This window comes from Saccoglossus kowalevskii, chromosome 11 (assembly GCF_978046115.1).
Source record: "Saccoglossus kowalevskii chromosome 11, keSacKowa6.1, whole genome shotgun sequence".
NCBI lineage: Eukaryota > Metazoa > Hemichordata > Enteropneusta > Harrimaniidae > Saccoglossus > Saccoglossus kowalevskii.
In genome coordinates this window covers 23,488,758-23,511,898 of record NC_140651.1, presented here as the reverse complement: position 1 = coordinate 23,511,898, position 23,141 = coordinate 23,488,758, and the positions used below count along the sequence as shown (strand labels likewise).

At 37.8% G+C, this 23,141-nt stretch overlaps 2 protein-coding genes and 1 long non-coding RNA gene across 3 annotated transcripts; all 3 read right to left on the bottom strand.

Moving 5' to 3' along the window:
• Positions 1–3,588: 3,588 nt before the first annotated feature.
• On the bottom strand, positions 3,589–5,593 carry LOC146736537 (uncharacterized). Its single transcript, XR_014930942.1, has 2 exons — positions 5,301–5,593; positions 3,589–5,008 (listed from the first exon to the last, which is right to left on the bottom strand). It is a non-coding gene; the product is annotated as an uncharacterized LOC146736537 (long non-coding RNA).
• Positions 5,594–6,518: 925 nt separating this feature from the next.
• On the bottom strand, positions 6,519–8,496 carry LOC100378974 (serine protease 23-like). Its single transcript, XM_002736748.3, has one exon. It carries the CDS (start codon positions 8,271–8,273, stop codon positions 7,170–7,172), a length of 1,104 nt encoding a protein of 367 aa, XP_002736794.2. The 5' UTR covers positions 8,274–8,496; the 3' UTR covers positions 6,519–7,169.
• A 3,861-nt stretch (positions 8,497–12,357) lies between these two features.
• On the bottom strand, positions 12,358–21,979 carry LOC100372766 (uncharacterized). The gene is made up of 4 exons (XM_078008655.2): positions 19,797–21,979; positions 18,248–18,430; positions 15,018–15,150; positions 12,358–14,503 (listed from the first exon to the last, which is right to left on the bottom strand). The coding sequence occupies exons 1-4, from the start codon at positions 20,364–20,366 to the stop codon at positions 14,205–14,207; spliced, it is 1,185 nt and encodes a 394-aa protein (XP_077864781.1). The 5' UTR covers positions 20,367–21,979; the 3' UTR covers positions 12,358–14,204.
• Between the last annotated feature and the right edge of the window lie 1,162 nt (positions 21,980–23,141).

Below are 23,141 nucleotides of genomic sequence, written 5' to 3'. Positions count from 1 at the left end.
AAGCATTTCAATAAAAAAAAATATTGTTTTTTGTTGTTTTTTTGCTCGTTTTTTTTATTTATTTTAGAGTACCTCACTATTTTAGGTTTTGTACTGTTACAAATGAACATATTACCTTTCCTGTACGTGTATAATCTTGGAAAGTCACTGGTCGAGCATTTATGAAAGTGGCACTAATCAAATGTTATATGACCTGTTTGTTCATAGTCCTCAAAATACATGTATTTTTAAGGTCTATGGTTCGCCCGAGGTAAAACCTTCTTCACATGAATTGAGAAACTGTGGGTCCGAGCGCTTTGTAAATATTCCTTATCAGTGAGATTACTTGGAAAGTATAAGCTACATCTAACACTTTTGCTTGCCGCTCTTGGTTCGTTGCCCGGTTTGCCAGAAGGTGCGGGGCGTTCGTTCGATTGTGCACGAACCATAGCGCGCTCCGTGTTTCATACAAACAGGCTACGTGTGAAAATTGCAGCTAATGAATATTAATAGTAACTCAAACTTCGGCGCAAGGTATACAAGTCTCTTTTTTTTGCGATCACTCACCAACGCTGAACTATTTCTTATGTTGGCTATTTTCATGGCCTTCTCTCAAATGCCATTGTCGACTATGTGGCGTAAATCTTGTTGCCCCGTGACGTTCCCTCCATCGAAGTAAAACAATATGGTTTTTCGAAAGGGAAATTAAAAATTTCGTCTTCTCTGTTGCCCAAGTACTTATGTCACGGTGTTCATGAGCTGCTTGCATGCTGTCTGTCATCTTGTGGTATAATGACCCGATACCATTGTTCACACGTGTCTCAACTCTGGGTTAAACCTCAGACTAGTAATGTATTACTAGTCTGAGGTTAAACACTGCAATCGGGATCGAGACCAGCCCTTTCACCCTGAGCTAAACTAACCTGGATCGGGACCTGGTTAATCTGTCCCACGGGTTTTTAAACAGTGATTTAATAAAAACTCGGACTAAACTCCGCGTTTTGCTACACGGATGAACGCTATATACAGTAAGCTACTGATTCATAGATTAGATGTCCATATGGTTTGCGGTTGATTTTGTCACGCTGTCCTGCAACCCGACGGTAAAAAGTGAATGATTGCCGTTGACCTCGACTATCATGTCACATAGTTATTCTTAGATGAAACCTTCACCTCAAATATTGATGTCACATACTAGTAGTTAGTCGTAGTTCACTCTACTCCATTTTATAGGATCAGGTCGTGGGGTCAATGAGCGTGCAATGAATGCATCAATTATTTCATGTGATTGGCAAACACAGTTGTTACACATTTCCCAACAACTTGACTGCCATACGAAATAGATCATAACAATTCCCAAATCACGGAAAAATTGTCATGTTCTCTGGTAAAAACAGAAAGAAAAGATACATTATTTGGAACATTATTTGACTGGTTGCCCGTGTTTTTACGCAACGTAAATGATGTAAATTACTTAATTGTCACAATTGTCGTCTATGTCCACTATGACACTGCGTTCGATGTAATGCATAGCATAGTGTGTTTCCCAGGGTCACTAGTGCCGATACTAATAACTATCCCTCAAGCTAAATCTAGACGTTTTGGGGCTCAACCATTTGAAATCATGGGGGTGACAACTGCATTTTTCCCATCGTGTTTTATTCGTACAATTCTATTTTTCTTGAATGTGCATGCATTTTTTTCTTCTTAGTGTCTAGCAATATTTGCTCAATATATCTCCCAGTCACCCCTCTGATTTTAAATAATAATATATCGACTGTAGGCATTAACAACTGTACCGTTTGCTACGTTTTCAATTGATGGGAAACGTGTACATAGAAATGACTTCCAGATATATTACAGGAAAGTGACTAGTCATAACATCATTATTCTAGTCACGTGACCGATGCCAACACATTCATTTGTCGGATTGGACAATGACGGTCGAGCGCGGCTTGAATACAAGAACAGTAGTACGTGTCTTATATCAATTAGTAGAGAATGAACTATGTAGTGTTTAGTTCGTAACAATGATCACTACACTAAAAGTTGTGAATAAAACGTTATAATCCCTCCTAAATACGTGTAGTTATCCGACTACAATAAACATCACCACGGTTGCCAAATAATTACACGTTAATAAGGTAAATCAAGCAATGTATGTATCAGAGTAAACTTGTAACCCCAATATTTGATATCACTGGCCAAACATTTTATGTATTAGGGTCGCGGTACGGGCCACGCTCCATACATCAGAGATATAACAAGTGAATGCCGGCTTTATGTAATTCAATACGTCCAGTATAGAGCGTGATATGTGACATTGCTAGTGCGATGTCGGGGGAGGGGTGATTTTATATCGTACGGGACGGGAAGGGGTCGTATTTATAGGATATATCTCAGACTAGTAATAATCTGCGGGTATATTCTACGTCCTGGGGTAGCACCACACTCACAATGGGAAGATACAACACCAAAGGAAGTGCTCGAAGATGCACGAAACTTTAAATACCTATTTCACTCCTGTGATACTGACAAGAACTTGCAATCGACAGTATTATGATGTGTTATGTGATATGTGATATGCAGGCTGACACAACACACTAACTACTAGTGAACAGCCAATCTCTTAGCGCAGCAACACCCACATTGACGTATCACTTGGAAATGGAAATGTGTACCTGTAAACAAATGCGGCATATCTTAATGTGTCATGCGCCAACACAAATCTTATCAAAATGATAAATATATAATTCTAACAAATATGAGTTCAGGACATGTTACATCATCATTAATGTTTGTTGTCGACGCGGAACAACCGCACCTGTTTATTATCATCTTATAAAACTATATCTTCTTACAGACGGTGTTCCGTAGGGTATTCCGACACCAGGTGGACAGTGACCGGTGTTTGTCAGGTTAATCACCTTTTGATGATAACATATGCCCGTTGGTCATTGCTCTTATCGCGTAGTACAAGGCAACACATTGTTGCACCCCGGGAAGCGGGTGATCTGACCATGCCATTTGTCATGACAAACACGCACACCGGTAATTAGCTATCAATTGGGTGAAGAAAGTGCCAGAGGATCAAATCTCATACAGTATGAAACTGCCGTGAGAGAGTGTAAACAGTGCACCCATTCTAGTACTGTAAAATGACTAATTTTCACTGGGTTTAAATTTCACTGATTTACCATTTCAGGCATATTCAGTGGGTTTTAAATTCACGGTTTCGTCATTTAGATAATGTGTTCTATGCTAAATTTTACATATTCACTGGGTTTTAATTTAGCGCATTTTTCCAGTCAGCGAAATAAGCTAAATTAAAACCCAGTGAATAATTACCCCCTTTACAGTATCATTATAAAGGGATGGTCATTGGAACTATAGGGGGGGGGTATTACACATGGAGAAATATCTGCACAGAGAACAATCTGCAAAGAATCTATAAGGTAAATTTAAAATGCATAAGATAGAAAAAGCAAACTCCGAATTGAAATAACGAAACCTAGCTCAGAACTGAATGAAAGAAATAATAACAGATTTTCTATCATCTTCATGCGTAATGGCTAACCCCTAATGCGTGCGATGAATGAAAAAAAAGAATAATGTGCACGTTGTTTATTAGACTGCATTCTATGCCTGACTTCAAGGTTGGAATGGAAACACATGCATTTGTTGCTTTACTTGTGTGGGATTAGTAAAATACGCGTAAAGTCCTTGATGTACTCAAAAAAGGAAAATATCTAGAAATGACTGAACGTATTCGCAATAATAATACAAAGCACTATAATCAGGTTATAACTGCGTGTGTGGCCAATCGGCCGGTAATTCACAGAATTTCAACGTTGCAGCTTAATTAATAATAAAATACGGAATCAACTAAACAAACCACTATGATAGACTATTTTACGACTGGAAACTATACATATTCCCGTCACGTGACAATAATACTGGTATATATTTAACCAATAGGCTGAACTCCCTATAACATAATACAATCCATGTTTTCCCGACTTGGGCACTTCGCCGAAAGCACCGTGTAATTATTTGAGTATCAAATATCTCCATTTAGTTGGCCGAAAATTACCAAAAATGCGGCCGGGTCATATATGCCAACATATGAGCATGCACATTGGAGAAAAAATAAACGAGTTGCGTTTGTTCTGCGTAAGATAACTGTCGAATTAATCGTATGCGAAGAGACTGCCCAAGCTGTTTGATCGGATTTAGTTACTGCACGCTATGTGAAAAATGGCGTCGATGAGACACATAATTTCAGCTCGGTATTTCTGACAAATATTATAATGTCGATGTCGATACGGGTAGACCAGACCAAACATAAGCTAGACATTTCACTGCTATCTCACACATGCTCGACTACTTCAACTTGAGTGGCATGTGACTCGTAACAGATCTCACTACTAAAGTATACTGAGTTCTACATTCTTGGTATGTTGGGTTGCACATGTATTGAAGTAAAGAAATTGCGAAACGAGACGTCAAAACGAAATCATACCATAATGGAGGCAGATAGTGGAATTCGTGGGAACTCACGTCATCTCCTTTACAGCTGTGTGCAAGGAGTCTTAACTCTGACATTTGTGATGAGTTATGGTTTCCGCTATGTTGATACAGAAAGCAATGTACTATACATCGCTGGGATCGGCATTACAGACAAGCTTAAAAACGTTTTCCACATGGCTGTGGCATTGCCCATGACACAACCTGCAGGGCATTTTCGATCACTGCGTTGGTGTTTACTTTATGTTTATATTTGAACTTGATTTTGAAGTGGCGTAATGGATACTAAAATAAACTTGAGCTGTCAGATTTGCGGTCAATTTCCACATCATAACAAATTAAGCACGGGACCGCCCACAAAACTTTGAATATGAGCCGAAAAAAAACAACGCACGGAGCTCTTCCAGCCACTCAAATTTGTTTACGGGGCGTGACTGTGATACACCTTCGAGCGTTGAGTCACCTCCTTGTTCTCGTCCTTGTATATCATAGCCCCGAGCATCTAGAAATATTAACGGAAAAAGGGATTAATCACAGGTTTGTTTATGGCTTTTATATCCTTCAGTTGGTGAGACAATAACTCATGGCGCGATAACAAAGTGTCTCTTGGGAACAAATAACTCAACGGGCATACCGCGTTACCGGCACATACCACGAACTAAATTGCGTTTGAAATGTGACAACAAACACGAAAGCTGTTGATATGGGTCTCCCAGCTTAAGAAACCTGCGAGTGCATTAGACGGTATGCATTACATTTGAAACAAATGTGCAAAATAAACATTGAGAACCTACCTCGTTGGTTTTTTTGTACTTGAATTGTGGTGTTTAAGATGTGGAGACACGGGTCAGTCCTCGAACATGATATCGTGTTTGAAGGGGTATAGTATATCAGTGAGACGGTCCCACTGGTCGCAGTTCGTCTATAGTGTTATTATTGGACTTGGTATATTATTCCGCTTTGTAAGTTGTACTCGTGGAAAGGTATTTTTACGAAATGATACATGATCAGCGAAACTGTGTAGCCCTTCATGTCTTTTTCGTAATAGTGTTGCTGCTTGACACTCGGGTATGGGAGCCAGTTTAAAATCGCTTTGTCAGTATATATGCTACTTTCGTTCCAATTGGCGTGTCCAATAGCAATCGTGAAATAACATTCGATATAATAAAAACACCGGCCAGGGAAGCTGAGTACGTATTAACTATCCAGACTGCACTGCACTGTATTGAATACAGAAGACATTTCAGTATTTCGACACGAACAACATATCACTATAAAACCAGATAAAAAGCGTGTATGATTATTTTACATTGCCGGTAGTTAAAGTTCGGTGTAAATGCCATATTAACTCATACAATGCAGTAAATGCAAATTCATATGTTTTGTTGTCAAGTTTTTCTCGGGAAGTGCGACTGGAGATATGTCACGAACGCGTGTTTTTGATACGGCAAATCTGTTGGTTAAACTTAAAAAAACGTGTAACATTTTGCTTTAAAGGGATTTTAGAAGCAACATAATTGAAACGCCAAAATTCGTCGCTACTTTGATTGTTTTATAAGAAATACCTGCACGTCAAGTTATTTGGCCTCACAATATTTTGGATTAAAAGTTTAGTTGTAGTACGACAACCAGACTGACCCAAATAACCTCCGACTAAATAAATAATTGATCATTTGTAGGGGTTCAGCGTCACATAATAGATTTTGTCGGATTACGTCATAAAATTTGCCATTTTGTCCATCCTCGTTCGCAGCTAGTAATGTTACAATTACTGGGCTAGAGACTATTCTCATAACACCACTGAAATAAGTTTCACGAGAAAGGGCTCACGAGAAAGTGTCGCAAAAGGTCGCTGTTTTACGACGACGGTGACCGTACGGCTAAAATGGCGGCATTGCATTTAATTTACGCATCACTATTGAATGAACATACTATCAAACATAGGATCTATGTCGCACCAATAATTACCTGGCAGAGAATCGAGGTATGTGGCGAATGATAACACAGCGAGGTTGGTTAAAATGTGACTTTAATGCCTCGAGATATTTCATGAATTCAAAATTTAAAGTACACTCAAGAATAGTAAAATATATTTGCTGATAGACATGCGCACAAATGATTATATTGTGTTATTTTGCTTACTGTGAGGTGATCTCAAACAGAGGAGTGCCAAGCATCGGGGCTGTGAGTGTCTAATTGTAAAAGTTACAATTAAATTTTCGAAAAATAAACAGTCAGATGCAATTACCTAGTATATGCGTTTCTATTGACAACGAACATAGATATATGAAGTCAACTACTAGTCGTATACGATGTATTGTCTCAACTTTGACCTTGCGGTTGACTTGAAACAAACAACGTTAATATCAAATGAGTTAACAACAATGTGAAAAGTTGAAGCTCATTGTAAGTGAAATTACCAATACTTCTGCGTCGCGTGTGTGACATGTATTCCCGGGCGCTTTGATTCTTATAACATTGGCCAGGAAAATAGTAAAGTGTATAGCATGCAACTTGGAGTACTGTGAAATACTAGTAGCACAGTTGTTACTGGACATCAAAGTCAGTATTCAAATATATGTCTTTGTATGACGAGGTACACACACCCGACAAGCGGGCGACCAGTGTATAGCACCATAAAATATAGCATACAATCAGAAGTGTTAGTTTCGTCCATTGCAGCTACTGTAATCCCCTTCTAACCAGAAACACAACTGTGCGTATTTCAGTGGCGTAATAAGCACAGCAACGTTGAAGTCGTCGGAAGATCCTCGGCTTTCTACCCACATATGGCCGTTGAATACACCGACTACTTTACGTTTCCACTCACGCGTCAGGCTGTCCCACACACGGATGTACATCCCTGCACCGACTCCGCTTGCCTTGGAATCGCAGTAGTGATATACCAAATCTGAATTATCTTCGCTGATTGGGCAAAAGCGATACATCAAATCCGTGGAGTTGTCGTCGTCGTAAGCAGAGAAATGAACGCGGCGACCCGGATAGATGACATCCCTGCTACCTACTCCGATATCCATGAAATCATTGTCGTGTTTTCTTTTTAGCCGAATTACCGCGTAATCGTACTCGCTTGCGAGGTTTAGACCGTTGCTAGCTTTCCAACCTTGGGGGATTTTCACCTCCGTAGATCGAATCCAGTAAAAATCTCGATCATCGTCGACAGCCTTTTCCGGACCACTTTCTTTGTCTCGATCTCGTCTAAAACCAACCCTCAAGTTTTTCGTGCCCTTTATATACGTCACGCCATCATGAACGCACCGGGCAGCGGTCAGCACATATTTTTGTCCGATTAAAGTTCCCGAACAGCCAGTAGATAATTTCACGACGGTATTGAATGGGTACTGCATTAGATAATCCTTGTCAGTGAGGAGAAATCGCGTATCGTATCCGTACACCTCTCGTTTATTTCTTGAATTCCCTCTTCGATTTTTGGACAGATATTCCATGTCAACATTGTTCAAATCAACATCGAGCTTAGTGAAAGAAACACTGCCATTTTCGTACAAAGTTTCGTATGAAAACAGATCACTCAATCTCCCTGTCTGCGTTGCCTTTTTCATTTCTTCTTCCAGGCACACCAACCCGCAACTAGTTTCCACAATCTTAGGCTGAGAACCGGAAAAGTCAGCGTCACCTTCATCGACGACTTCGTTGACCACTAAAGCCGGGCGGGAGACACCGCCAGCCGCTGATCCAAATCCTGTCTGACAAAAAGTCAACAAAAGAACGCATAGTAGAAACTCCATTCTGGCACAAGACGAAATTCTATTTTAGAAAGACCAACTATATCGCTCACATGCCGTCTCGTACAGCGTGTATCAAATTCAGCTGTAGTACCGTCTTCTCACCATAAGGCAAACTGCTTGTTGAAGGAAACGAGGCCTAACTTGGTTAAAGTAGCTGACAGCCAATATGTGAATTCCACTGGCCCGGATCTTGTAACCTAACACTTGGCTAATTAAACGCTGCATCCACGAGGACACGATGAATGAAATCCCGTGATCCTTCGCGGGGCGTCACGGTGTTAATGGAATTTAAGCCTGATTTCACTTTTGGAATTCCTTTGCTATTCGTCCTCGCCAAATAATGACAAAATTTCCCGCCAAAGTCTACGAGCAATTGCAATAACAGGTTTCGCAAAAGCGTGTGCTTATTAGTGTATGGGAATGTATTGTTGTCCAACCCCAATAACGTAATTGCTATCACCCAATTCATTTGTCTGTCCGTTTGTGCTAATTTATTGCCAAATTTTGCTAGACGTTTACATACAGAACTCGCGGTAGGTGAATGGTGAGCAGAATTTAGTAAGCAATACATATAACGTTACATCGAAAATAGATTTATTCGACTGAAATCGCAATTATGTTATTACTGGTAAAATTATAGTGCAATAAATGGGCACTGTTGAATAGCCTGGGCTACTTTGCCCTGAGATAATCGCATATGTCAAAACCTACATTCCAATGCATAGAAATATTATATGTTCTTGAAATCACTACAGATACTGATCGTGTCAAGGGTCACGTGAGGGTGAAACAAGCATATACTTAAATGTACGTATGTAGATATGCAAATGAGCTGTGTACAAACTTTGAATACGGGTGTATACAAAATACGGATGTGTACAGAATACGGGTGTGTACAAAGTACGGATGTGTACAGAATACGGGTGTGTACAAAGTACGGAAAGAAATCACGTAAGAGCCGAGCATGCTTTCAATTACATTGCATGAAGAATGTAGTCGATTGATCAGCGGGGAATCGACTCATAGGTCATGACGATTCGATGTCGACTCACTGTCACGATGTGTTGTTGTCGAACTAACCCATACTGTGAACAAAACACGTAACAAAGTTATGCTAAAAGTCAAGTGAAAGACATTCCTACACGTCTCACGTATCGACACTGAGATAATCATCACCATTAATAACAAACTCTTAAATCCTCTCAGTAATCCTTATAAGCACCATAAGAGCATTTGTTTTGTTTAGTTCGTGAGAAACTTTATACAACAGAATCCCGCAATTGAGTTTAGAAGATTCTTTTTAAATGATGTAAATTACGCAAATGTTATGTTTCTGTCAGGGTAAAGCGAATCCGAGTGCTCCAATATTTCAGGACTGTTTCCCAATTAATTGATTATATAACAGTAATCAGTGGGAGGTGTTCTTCATAAAATACAAGATGGAAATTCAATTTTAAGTCTAGCAACATTTCCTTTGCGTCATTATGAAACCATCACCTACACATGGAACAACTGACAAATGTGTGAACGTGAATATTATCGCGAATTCAAAGGGGGCGGGGGTGTTGTTTGTGGCTTAATGAGGCCCGTCTTTCCGAATTTGATCACTGGTTACCAAGTAAGACTTGGCACATTTTTGAAATGGTATGACACCCCCCCCCTCCGCCCGAAAAAAATAAATCGCGCATCCGCATGACGGAGAGGGAGACAGTTAGTGGTAACATTGGCAACATATATGGGAGATTCAGCCAGACATGCTAAGGACAGTGTCATAGTGTTTTGTCTGATGTATTCAAATGGGGTAGCCGATGTAAGGGCGATGTTCCTTATTCAGGAGCATACTACTGTGTGTTTATTGTACACAGTCACGACCGGGTGATCCCGGTGTTTACAATATTCTCAATAGCGCGAGAGGTGTGTCAAAGATCGTAATAGAGGACGTCTTTGGTGGAAACCATGACGTTATATTCTCCAGGTTGCGATCACACGTGATGGTCACAAAACAGCAACACAGTGACAGACGTACTGAGTAACCATTTTGTAAAGGCATTTATCCTTCGCTAAAATACGTTTCATTACACACCGAATATCGGCTCACTCCAATCATTCCAAGGCTGTGACGGTGGTCGTATGTGATAATAGCAGTTTAAATAAATGAAGTCGGTGCCCCGCAAACTTTGTTTACCACACAGGTCGGTATATGACACTATTGGTAATTGTGGATATGCGTGAAACCTCGCAGATTGGCGGGATTCGCTGCACGGAACGACTTCAGGTATACATTCAACAAAAATTGGTATGATAGTATTAATGTGTATACTACGCATAGTAGTATACTTTGTGTCAGTAGAACACCCTAACGTTTACACTGTGATTTCAATCAAATATGTTAATTTCCTGTGTAATCATAGTTATTTATACGCCGCGTGTGTTTTGTTGTCAAGTTTTTCTTGGGAAGTGCGACTGGAGATATGTCACAAACGCGTGTTTTTGATACGGCAAATCTGTTGGTTAAACTTAAAAAACGTGTAACATTTTACTTTAAAGGGATTTTAGAAGCAACATAATTGAAACGCCAAAATTCGTCGCTACTTTGATTGTTTTATAAGAAATACCTGCACGTCAAGTTATTTGGCCTCACAATATTTTGGATTAAAAGTTTAGTTGTAGTACGACAACCAGACTGACCCAAATAACCTCCGACTAAATAAATAAGTGATCATTTGTAGGGGTTCAGCGTCACATAATAGATTTTGTCGGATTACGTCATAAAATTTGCCACTTTGTCCATCCTCGTTCGCAGCTAGCAAAGTTACAATTACTGGGCTAGAGACTATTCTCATAACATCACCACACACAGAGACGAGTTTTTAAGTAATTTTGAAATAAGTTTGGATCTAGTAAACTTACGTTGTTCGGTAATAATCGATAGTCAGCATTCTCACCCGCTACGTCGACTTATTTTGGGCTCACGAGAAAGTGTCGCAAAAGGTCGCTGTTTTACGACGACGGTGACCGTACGGCTAAAATGGCGGCATTGTATTTAATTTACGCATCACTATTGAATGAACATACTATCAAATGTAGGATCTATGTCGCACCAATAATTAGCTGGCAGAGAATCGAGGTATGTGGCGAAAGATAACACAGCGAGGTTGGTTAAAATGTGACTTTAATGCCTCGAGATATTTCATGAATTCAAAATTTAAAGTACACTCAAGAATAGTAACATATATTTGCTGATAGACATGCGCACAAATGTTAATGTTTATATTGTGTTATTCTGCTTACTGTGAGGTAATCTCAAACAGAGGAGTGCCAAGCATCGGGGCTGTGAGTGTCTAATTGTAAAAGTTACAACTTAATTTTCGAAAAAAAACAGTCAGATGCAATTACCTAGTATATGCGTTTCTATTGACAACGAACATAGATATATGAAGTCAACTACTAGTCGTATACAATGTATTGTCTCAAATTTGAACTTGCGGTTGATTCGAAATAAACAACGTTAATATCAAATGAGTTAACAGCAAAGGGGAAAGTTGATTGGTGGGATTCGCTGCACGGAACGACTTCAGGTATACATTCAACAAAAATAGGTATGATGATATTAATTTGTATACTACGCATAGTAGTATACTTTGTGTCAGTAGAACATCCTAACGTTCACACTGTGATTTCAATCAAATATGTTAATTTCCTGTGTAATCATATTTATATATACGCCGCGTTAAAAAGTTCGTCCACGCATGGCCGCATTACAGTCTATTTGGACGACAGAGGGCGCTGCAAGTAACAACAGTAATGCATTTGTATCGATACGTGCTCGTTATCACCTGGTAAATAAAGTGTATCGTGTTTTTAACACGTGTTTATTCTTCTGGGTAAAATTCTGGCGTAACTAGGATCACTGTTTCGCGAAATAAACAGTGAGATAACCCAGGAACGTTATGAAGAAGTTGTTACTAGTGCATCGGCCGGCGAAGTGCAACATGACGCCAACGTGTTTCATGTTATATTTTGATCATCTGGTTAAAGGTTTTAATCAATACTTGTTCTAGCGAAATAATGATACCGAACTTAATTAAATTTGTCATGGCTAAATTCCTTTATTTAGTTTTAACAATATGACACTCTGACTGAATATTTGAAATCTATAATAGCGACACAATATGCCCGTGTCAATATCAATGGTAATATGTTTTGTTTGTTTGTTTATTACAATAACAAAAAAAGCCATTGGCCCAAGGAGCAGTTTCATTTAATTAAGTTTATACAATGGTAACAGTGAAATACATTTAAACTAATAAAAATGCAATGCAAATGCAAAAATATACACAACTAGATAACTGTTTTAAATTGTTAACATTTCTTGAACTCATAAGTAAGATATATTTAATGATATATATAGTTCATAATTGTCTTCCCTTTTCACGCAGATTGTGAGACAACGTGACTTTGATATTAAACGCATCTTTAAATTTGAAAAAAAAACATGAATGCAAGACAAATATTTTAATTAAATTTTGATATGAGTTTGAAATTTGCGTCGTGCCAGTCTTCTTGCGCACAATTATTATTTGTCTCTGTATAATGGGAAAGTAACAGACTTTTTGACCCCACACCTTGGTTCATCCATACATGGCCGAATCCAAAGCGAAGACGCAGCATTTTTACATTGTACGCTCAACATATACGGCGTTATAACATTTTGATATAATAGGTTAATCTTTCAAAAATTAAATAATATTTAAAAGGATATCTATCAGCATCCATTGTAATAATTTCAGCCAATAGCTAAAGCATCTTTTAAAGTAAAGATAATAAGAGTGGAAATCGACCACATTCGCCAACAGCTGATTTATTACTATTTATTACGTACACCGAGTTATTACTTACACCGAGTAGAAATTTACAAAATTGATTCTGAACTTGTTCAATTTGAGGCACGTTTTCTTATCACCAGATTTCACTACCATATAATAAGTTTGGCACAATGATGGAATCAAATAATTCAAATGAATTAGATATAGTCATACCACCAAGTTTTCGAATCAATACTTTAAGTTGAAAAATTGCTTGTTTACTCTGTGCCGATTGGTTTAGCGGATTACAACTAAATATGTAAGAAAATAATACACTAGTACTGATAGATAATCGTAATTTCATGATCGCGATAAAAAAAAAAAAAAATTCACTTTGCTTAGGATAACTACCCATTTGAAAGAAAAACAATTATCTGTGTTTTTTTGTTTTGTGTGAGTATTTATTTGTCGTTGTGTGTGTATTGGCATAACCAGTACTAGTGTATGAAACGAGGTCATTGATAAATATAGTAACTAATATAGGGCTAAGCATATAACCGTGACGTGTCCCGATAGTGCATTCAAAGTATTTAGTGAGACCACCAGATGAAATTACAGATTGCAACTTCTTGTACATTTAGCGGATAATCGACAGGAATTTGCTATGTCTACCATATTTGATTAGTTTCGATCACAGAAAATCGTGTTGAATCGAATCAAACGCCATTTACGATTCGTTTTTAAAATCTTACTTGTTACAGAGAGAAAGGAGATACCTTGTAATGTGTAGTGGCTAGGTGATGGCATCAACGTTACAAACACCTTATCGAACCTGGGCCTGGCCTTAGCAGTGCTATCACAAACTAGAATTTGACGTCTCTTTGCTAGTCATTTACTGCCAATTCCCCTTATTCTTAGATATTACATAACATCTAAACTAATGTCACATTCTGTGAGATCACCAGCAAATGGACATTAAAAGTATACACTCATCGTGAGATCAACGGTTCCAAACAAGCGTAAGTATATTCGTTCTCGAACGACTCTTTATAGAAGGAAGTTTTAACCGGATACAACGTTTGACATGTTTGTGGGGTCATGCTAACTTAAACAATTATTCATGGTGTTAATCCATTGCAATGCTGACCAACAACTTTCGTTGTCCAGTAAATCCCAACCGTGCATGCTGCGTATACACATTATCTAAAACAAGCATGTCGCTTTTCTTTAACTGAAATCCAACAGACAACTGCCAGGCGATGTCACGAAGATGTTGCAAGGTTCCCGGCTCCACGACGCTTCCGTCGCCGTAGTAAGAGTGAAATGGATACCTGTCATCCGAGATATTTCGGTTTTTCCACGTGGGATGATCCTTGAAGTAGGATGCATTGTGTGAATGTAGTTGATTAAACCACACTTCCTCCCCTGTATGATAAAATGTATGTCTTCACTATCAATTTGATTGCCGTATTCAGAAATTAAAATTGCGAAGTTGGAAATGATATTGATACGTAAAAATTAAAGGGCGGCAGACGCCGTGCCGCGCCCTGTTCGATATGGGACACATAGCGACGTATACAACGCGTGTAAAATACATTGTTTGTTTACATGAAATTCGAACACGCACTGCGCGACGACCACCGCCCTTTAATAATCGTAAGCAGATACAAAAACTATAGCAACAGTCAAATATATCGCCACAGATACGATGCCAATAATAGCGAGATTTTACAAATAATCAAGCGTATACTAAAACCAAAAGTTTGATCTTAAATGTAAAGAATCTATCTGAAATATACCAAAATTCCTGCCATAAGAAAAGTTTGAGCGATTGGCGATGCAATTGGCGAAAAAGTCCAAATTTATAGTGGCATTTAAATCATAATTGTCGCCTTTGCGAAATATTGAAAAACACCATTAGTGAGCAAAGATGACTTACCTGTTTTAGGATGTTTCACAAACGCTGGCAGCGTATACCAATATGATAATGAACCATCCTCGTTCCAGCAATACGTACGATTGCGTTTCTCCATGAACCTTTCGATGTCAGCTTTATTTTCAGTGAAGAATGCCTACAATACACCGTGTATCAAGAGACTTAACAATTTATACAATATTTAAAGCGCCAAAACGACGGCGTTTATAATAATAATAATAATAATAATAATACCGAAAAAAATAAATTTTCGGATTACATTGTGATACGACATCTTCGGGGCCATTGTGTGTAAATATGCACAATATGTGACCAACATATACCACTCAATGTACATGTTATGTTTTATTTGTTATGTTTTATTTGAGCAATAACGAGACCAACTCATAATGGGCGAGAGCACAAAGTGTGCTTGAGTTCATTGTGGATTGGGAGTTCATTGGCGTTATTATATTCTAGTGTTGTCGATACTTTTATAAAATCCCGTCAGCTCTTGTTGCCTATCCAAAGCGTTCTCTTTTTCCTGCTAACAGTATATAGGTCGACTGAAACTGAAAGTGGTCCAGTTTCGCAACTAATGTGATACACTTCACTACAAAAATTAAATCCCCCCTATTTTCGTTTATTGTATTTTAATTCCAATGGTTAGTCTTGTTTTATCGGCCTCCATATCTCGCGGTAAAACTAGCTACCGGGTTGCGCTAGACGCGCTTCATTTGCGGAAGTGCCCGTACATAACCGGACACTGCAAAGCGTACGCGAGAGCAAACGAATACGTAACACGATAATTATCGTATCACGATATCGAACTGTGTACAAATGTTTACGTCCGGTATCAACTATGACAATTTGTAGCAAAGTTGTTTCATTCGTAATTTTTAACAACGATCTAAAGGCGGAATTCAGCGAAATCACGTTGTACGAAAGCACAAAGAAATCACGTCACGGAATCACGTCGTCCAAATGAGTAGGCGCGAGTGAATTACAATTTCGTCCAGCAATTTTTTTTCTTCTTCTATCGGCCCATTCTATTTCTATGTGAATGTAACATACGTACATGTCGTATCAACCCTGAACGTAATAATGACCAACCCCTTTATATAAAGAAACAATAATAATAATGTCAATAATAATAATATTATTTTTAATTGTTCATGAAGGTGAAGGAGGCACCTCGGTAGATTTGGTAATTATTTTAACATACAAGCGGGAACCAAAGGTCATTGTAGATTAATACGGTTTATTGTGTTACTGATGTTAAAGTAACGCATGTATTGATAACAAAACATTAAACTATGCGACAAATACATACCACCCACATTATAATATATATAATTACAAATTTTGTTTTTATACCAAACATTCCAAGTAGAATGAAAAAAACAGTAAAATTCGCAGTCGCAATATTTCACAGTCATAACAAACATAACTATCACATTAACAAGCACGTATTTATTAACAGATGAAATCGTGTATGACGTCTCAAACGTAATACAATGTACATAGAAATATTAATAATAAACATTAAATCAAAAAAGTAATCATTTGCAACTCATTAGGTTTGGGACTTATGTACAACTGATATTTACTGAAATTCATTAGCTAACAATGGTGAATACTTAAATCAAATGCACAATAAACTGAAACAAACAATAACATCTTTAACAATCTTTCTTTGATATAAACAAACTCGTAAAATTTCTTTTTCTGACTCCATAGTGGCAATGAAGAGATCTGGTGGCATTGCTGCCTCAAATACCATCTCTTCGAGCACATCCGATTCTCGCGAAAAAGAAAAAAAAAAACACTTGAAAGTTATTAAATAGGGAAATTAATCTCATTAATCGATTACTTTCCATATTGGCAAAATCGTCTACTCCGCTCCAGTAAATTTTAATTTATGATTACTTTTGTTCTGAGCAATGCGATATTTGAATCAGAATTGTGTGATGTACAATATTATATCAGTGTGTATAATTCCACATACCTGTCGATGTCTGTTAAATGTGCCTAAACCTTGCTTGGCAACTCAGATCATGTATCTAATATCGAAAACAAATATGTACAGCATAGAATCTTCTGACCATGTGAATACGTGACTTTGTAACAGACAGCAACCCGCAGGGCTACCGATCCTGCTCAATCAACTCAATTTTCGACACATTTTGTAATGGGGACACTGCCTAGTGTATTTAAGATAACTTTCAGTTCCCATCTTTATTGTAAATCTGCTGTTGACCTTGTCGAGCAGACCTTATCATATGAGTGATTGTCCGTCGTCGTTCGTCGCCGTCCGCGTCAACTTTTTACTTTTTCGACTTCTTATTGAAAACTACAAGTCTGATTGCTTTGATACTTGTTATATATGTACCTTGGGTACACCCTTCTTGGATTTGTTTATTTCGTAATGATATCTTTAATTCTCTAATTTTGGTGAATGTTTTTGGCATTTTTAGTAAAAAGTGATATTTTCGACTTCTTGTTGAAAACTGCAATTCCGATTGCTTTGATAATATACGTGTAATTACCTCAGGTAAACCTCTCAGATTTGTTCATTTCGTGATGATATCTTAAATTCTGTGATTGAAATGTGCATTGCTAACAGCGAAGCTATCTCAGCCGAGAGGCTGCTTGTTCATCTTTAAACGCCTTCGGCCGAGTTGTTGTTTCTTCTAGTCGCGAAATCTCAGTCAGAAAGATTGAAATCAGCTGAACTGAACTTAAATTTTGGACACACTCAGATGGAATGCGTTAACTGGAGGCGGGTATATTATGATTTGTTTCATTGCACTGAGTGTTGGCGCATTAGAATGTGACAGATGAAAATAATCATTATTTTAAGCGGAAAACTATCCTATCATAATGCCAAACACTATTAGTAAGCATGCTATAAATATGACCAGCTTATACCGATAGAAAATCTGACATTAAAAGTTTCTCCTAATAATTATTCTTTAGAATAATGATGCTGGATGCTATTAAATAATTAATTAATATCACAATAAGGATAATAATATAATGACACTAAATTAAGAACATACTATTACATATTATTCTAAATTTCATTTTTTACATGCGATTTGATAAAAGAATTTCTAAGACGTGGCCAACTAATATAATCACATGAGATTTGAACTAATGAAATTGACTTCCTATTACATGTAACAGAAAAGTGGTTGCAAATCAAATATTGCTCAAAATGAATTTTATTTTTCACATGTATGTCCCTTTACCTCTTGCCAACTAGTATATCCGCCAGGAGACTTGGATGGAAGGTGCCGTACATATTGTATCCCATGCTCTCGCACCTTGTCAACAATGTGGTTGTCCACCCTAGGTAATATTTTGCGCACGTCAGTTATCACAGTTTCTCCTCCACATCCCTCCCCAGGAGGAATCTCGCAGTAGAAAAATATCTGCAGAGTGACGAAACATCAAACAAATCAGTCGAAGCAATGATGAAAATAAAAATAGTTTTCTATGAAAGGTCAATTTTATGCTGGGTAACCTATCCTAGTAAACTTCACCTAAAAACATACAAAGTTATGGGTTAATATCGAATTTATTATAATGATAATTATATTATTACACTTTTATATGGCGCCTAATCCCTATACGCTTCACAATTTAGAAAAATACAATTGAAAAAAGAATTTCATTCTAAAGCATAAATACTTAAATTAAAACATGGTTGCTTTAATAAGATGTTAACATCACACGAAGTGGTGGAATAGCAAGCAGATACCAAGCAAGCTTTCGATTGGGAATATAGACTGAAAATCTCAGATAGTTCAATTGTCATGAATAATTATAGCTAACAAAACAAAGACATGTACAATATGGTCAATGTAGATCATACACAAGCCAGTAGGCTGGTTAGCGATCTTCTCCGCTCAAAAAACAGCCGTAGGACATAAACGTGAAGCTAACGTCGGTTTGTCACTAAAACCAGACCCCATATACGAAGTTCGCAAAAGCATTCAGTCTTCAGATGTCACTTCACTTTATCACTAGCTCTTATTCTGCTGTTATAATTATCATTTCCAACCGTTTCTCGATTGTACTTTCTAGATTCTTTGATTGAACGCAACATTTGCAGTGGCATTCAAAGCTCAAAGTTGCGTTGGATTACGTTGATGCAGTGTTGATGATCTCTTGTCGGTGCGCAACTTAGCCAAAATAAAAAGCATGATCACTTGAGCATTGCTATAACTTTGCTGAGTAGAATGAGCTATATCCGAAGTTTTTATTCCTAGAATAAATTATTGTAGAATGAGATACATTTGGCGCGAAGGTAATCCTAAAAATCAGTTTTTTGGCTGTTGCATTTTAACATCTTACCATCTAACTAGAGTGAAGAAGAATTAAAATGCCGATACAGCTGTTGAGAAGTTACCCCAACTTTGAGGTCAAATTTAACAAAACATACCAAAAAAACAATAGTAACTTTGTGCCCAATATTTCTGGTGTCGAGGCAGGCAGAACGACATACATTATTTAAATGAGTTTGTATTCAGTATACAAATTAACCATTCACCGTTGACATTTTGTATTTCTTCAATGACGGCGAACTGATGCCGGCAATTATAGAACAATATCACCACTTTTGTAAGATAAATGCGAGGGAGAAATGCTCTAGCGTATATCTTTATTGGTATTCAGCTATCTCAAATCTATTGTCACGGTAATGAGCATGTTATTTGGGTTACTACAATGGGGCCAATCTAAAGCCAGTATATATATATTATATAAGCAACATATATATGGCAGACGTGTGCTTACCTTTGACGGATAAGTATCCGTGTAAGACATCTCGTTATGTGGTTCAATCGTGTAAGACGGGGGGTCGTTGCTGGCTGTCAATACGCTTCTTGCAACCTTATGGCGGACTGCGACGCCTCCTTCATATCCCGACAGGGAGTAGCCAAGACCACTCATAAACCTAGAGAAATCGTCGGCTTTTTCTAAAGGCATGCCTCTGAAGAGGATGGCTCCGTGTATATGAAGTTCGCGTTCAATCAAATCCCGTGCAGTTTTGGAAAGATTTTCCATAGTATCCTCCCGGAAACCCTGTAGTTTATATGCACCAGACAGAGTATACACGGCGGGAAAATTGTCCCGAGGACTGGCAATATACTGCGGGTATTTATTCAGCGAGGACCGACCACCCGCTAACCACTGCCGACCGGCCAAACGGGATGACATCAACGGTCTTTCTAGTCGTTTTTTATAAATGAAGCTCATTGCGGCAGCAGCCAAGGTGTACGACCTTGATAGCATTGGTTTTGTAGCGGTGGCATGAGTTGTATATTGTAGCGAGTTCGAAAGAGTGGCGACGATTATCAACCTCATGATTCGGATTTGTGGTAGATGTTATCAAAAGCCCAGACACGTTAAAATGACAAAATCACGCGATACTTTGCACTGTGACCACTGATTGACTTATATTTTTTTTATGCTGATACTATAGCCCATCGATGACGTCTAAACGTGTTTGTTACAAATAGTTGACCATAATTTATGCTATTGGTCGCGAGGCATTCAAACCTTTGTGGGAACAGGCCACACTCGATCCCAGACAGTTATTTTTAGACAAACTCAAACGAAGAAAAACAAAACAAATACAGTTGAATCACACACACCAATAATTAATATACTATGATTATATTACAAGGCCAAGACAGTATTTGGTTTTATAAAGACACAGAACTGATTCGGATCCATTCATTTTGTGTTAGCTTGTTTAGTAAAGCGATCGAGGCTCACGACAATAATATTTGTTTTGGGGTCGTGAACTACATGCATATTTTCTTTTGTGCTATTGGGAGTGCGGTGATTTTTAAGTTACTCACATAGCCCAGTCTCTATAGTAAACCTCAGACTATTACTAGTCTGAGAGTAAACTAATGGAACATCGAGTGGATACCGAAGTCCACAGGTGCTCGGAACGTTTCTTGGATAATAAAAAAGGACCTAAAGTGGGGTCGGTATACTTTATCATATAGTCAGTCGCTGGTACATTCGCCGACCACTCATATAATAGCACAAGGCAGGAAAGCTGTAATTTTGCTCTGGTGTTTCTTTTTTTTTTCATAGGATTTTACCCGTTTTATTTCGAATAAAGGTAATATAAGTTGATTGATAGTTTCTACCGATATCATACTTGAGTTGTGTAAAACCAAAGACATTAGAAATGTCTAATTTTCTAATGTCTTTGGTAAAACAGGGCGAAATATAATTTCGCAAATCGTGTTATTTTCGGACAATTTCGATGTCATGGTGGAAAAGCTTTCCTACCTTGTGTTATTATATGAGTGGTCGGCGTATGTATCGGTCACCGACTATAAAGTCTACCGACCCTACTTTAGGTGCTTTTTTATAGTTTCCTTTTTATTATTCAAGAAACACAAAACGTTCCGAGCGCCTGTGGCGAAATCTGGTGTTTATACAAATATACCGCCGCGGTTTTTTACTTACGCGTAATAATTTAGGTGAACGTGGATGCACTCGTTCGTGTCAAGTGTTTTAGACGCAATCAAACATTGCCAAACAAATATATTTTGCATCACCCACACGACCCACAAGTGTTATGATAGCGACTTCACGTCTGCACACTCGGTTCACACGCCATTGCACTATTGTTTAGAATCAACAACTTGCATGTTTAGGGTGTAGATTATAAACATATATTTCAGGAATTTGATAAATACTTATTGTATTTAGTAGTGGCGACTTTGTCAGGCTTTAACCGTGAGACACATCCCTGGTAATCACGTGATCGTGCCAACGACTGCAGTGATTGGCTGATCGCATGTTTACTCTGTCACGCCTTAGAGACTTGAGTAGAGATAAAGAGTTTTTAACCTTTTGTAAGGAACGAACGAGAGAAGTAGACAGCGAGGGGTTACCACAGCTGACTGCTTTTGTGAATAAAGGTGGACTATCTGTAATGAACTAATGTGTATTCTTTTGGGTCGAATATGGTATCTGTACGTGTAAGTGTTATCAGCTATTAAGTTAATCCAGAGTTAGCGGTTCCAGCGCAATATAAACGTTACCTTGGGATTGTGTTTTCCCCAAGTGTTCAAATAATAGAAGCTGACATTTTTGGACTAACGTTATGTAATTGAAACACAAAACAAAAGTATTAGAAAAAGTTCCAAACGGTTGTTTGTGTGTTACTTGCTTACAATAGAGGCTATAGTTAATATGGGCAAATGATTTGCTTGAACCATTGGTAAATTTATGTAATTGTGATGTCTTTGGTTATGTCATTTGAATCAAGAGGGGGAGGTTAAAGTACTTGATCGGAAAGAATGATTATATTTGTTATTTGGCAGTGAGTGGCTTATTTGTACTTGACTGTGACCCACCCACCACTTGATTGTAATTTGACCAGTTGCTATTAGACATCACTAGCATGACTAGTTGGAAGACAACCATGTAAAAATAGTGTGAATAAAATAATCGTCTGTAATGAACAAGGAAATAATAAAGTTTTTATTTTTTATTTAACCAACAATAAACAACAAGTTTACAAAAAACATTCGAGTAAGAATAAAGTAAAAAGTTTAACTAATAGAAGATACAGGTGATGGTTGAATTATCTCGCCTGGAAGAAAATTAAAAAAAAACAAGTAAGTGGTAAGAATTATATAATTGTAATGAATGATTTGAGTAAGGCGTTGATTAGAGGAATGTTCAACAGGAAGAAGATTGTTGAAATAGATAATGCTTTGGAAATGATTGGACTTTCCATAATTAAATCTTGAGGCACATTGTAAATAACTGGTGAGAGGATGCTGAAAGCACTACCGTGCATTCAAGCATCCTCTCAATAAACACGTTATGCACATTTATATTATAATGAGGTAAATTAGTGTTGTAAACAGTATGTCATGATTAAATCTGGTATGATGTGAATGAAACGACTCATGGTGCAAAAGCGCATAATTGTTGACGGAAGACCCAAATGATAGGTATCACCACCGACAACCAATTTGGAAGTAGTCATATTGCCGAAAATACTATATCTTTCAATAAGTATATGTGCTGCAACGATAAACTGTACAAAACCAGTAGTTAACTGTTTACAACATTGTACAAGACAGTATTATAGACCCATAT

Excerpts from the sequence above, each read along its gene's own strand:
- LOC100378974 (XM_002736748.3), bottom strand. The coding sequence starts at position 8,273 with ATGGAGTTTCTACTATGCGTTCTTTTGTTGACTTTTTGTCAGACAGGA.
- LOC100372766 (XM_078008655.2), bottom strand. The coding sequence starts at position 20,366 with ATGAGGTTGATAATCGTCGCCACTCTTTCGAACTCGCTACAATATACA. Across the intron at positions 18,431-19,796 it reads CGGATACTTATCCGTCAAAG|ATATTTTTCTACTGCGAGAT; the intron begins GTAAGCACACGT and ends GTCACTCTGCAG. Across the intron at positions 15,151-18,247 it reads GATATACTAGTTGGCAAGAG|GCATTCTTCACTGAAAATAA; the intron begins GTAAAGGGACAT and ends GGTGTATTGTAG.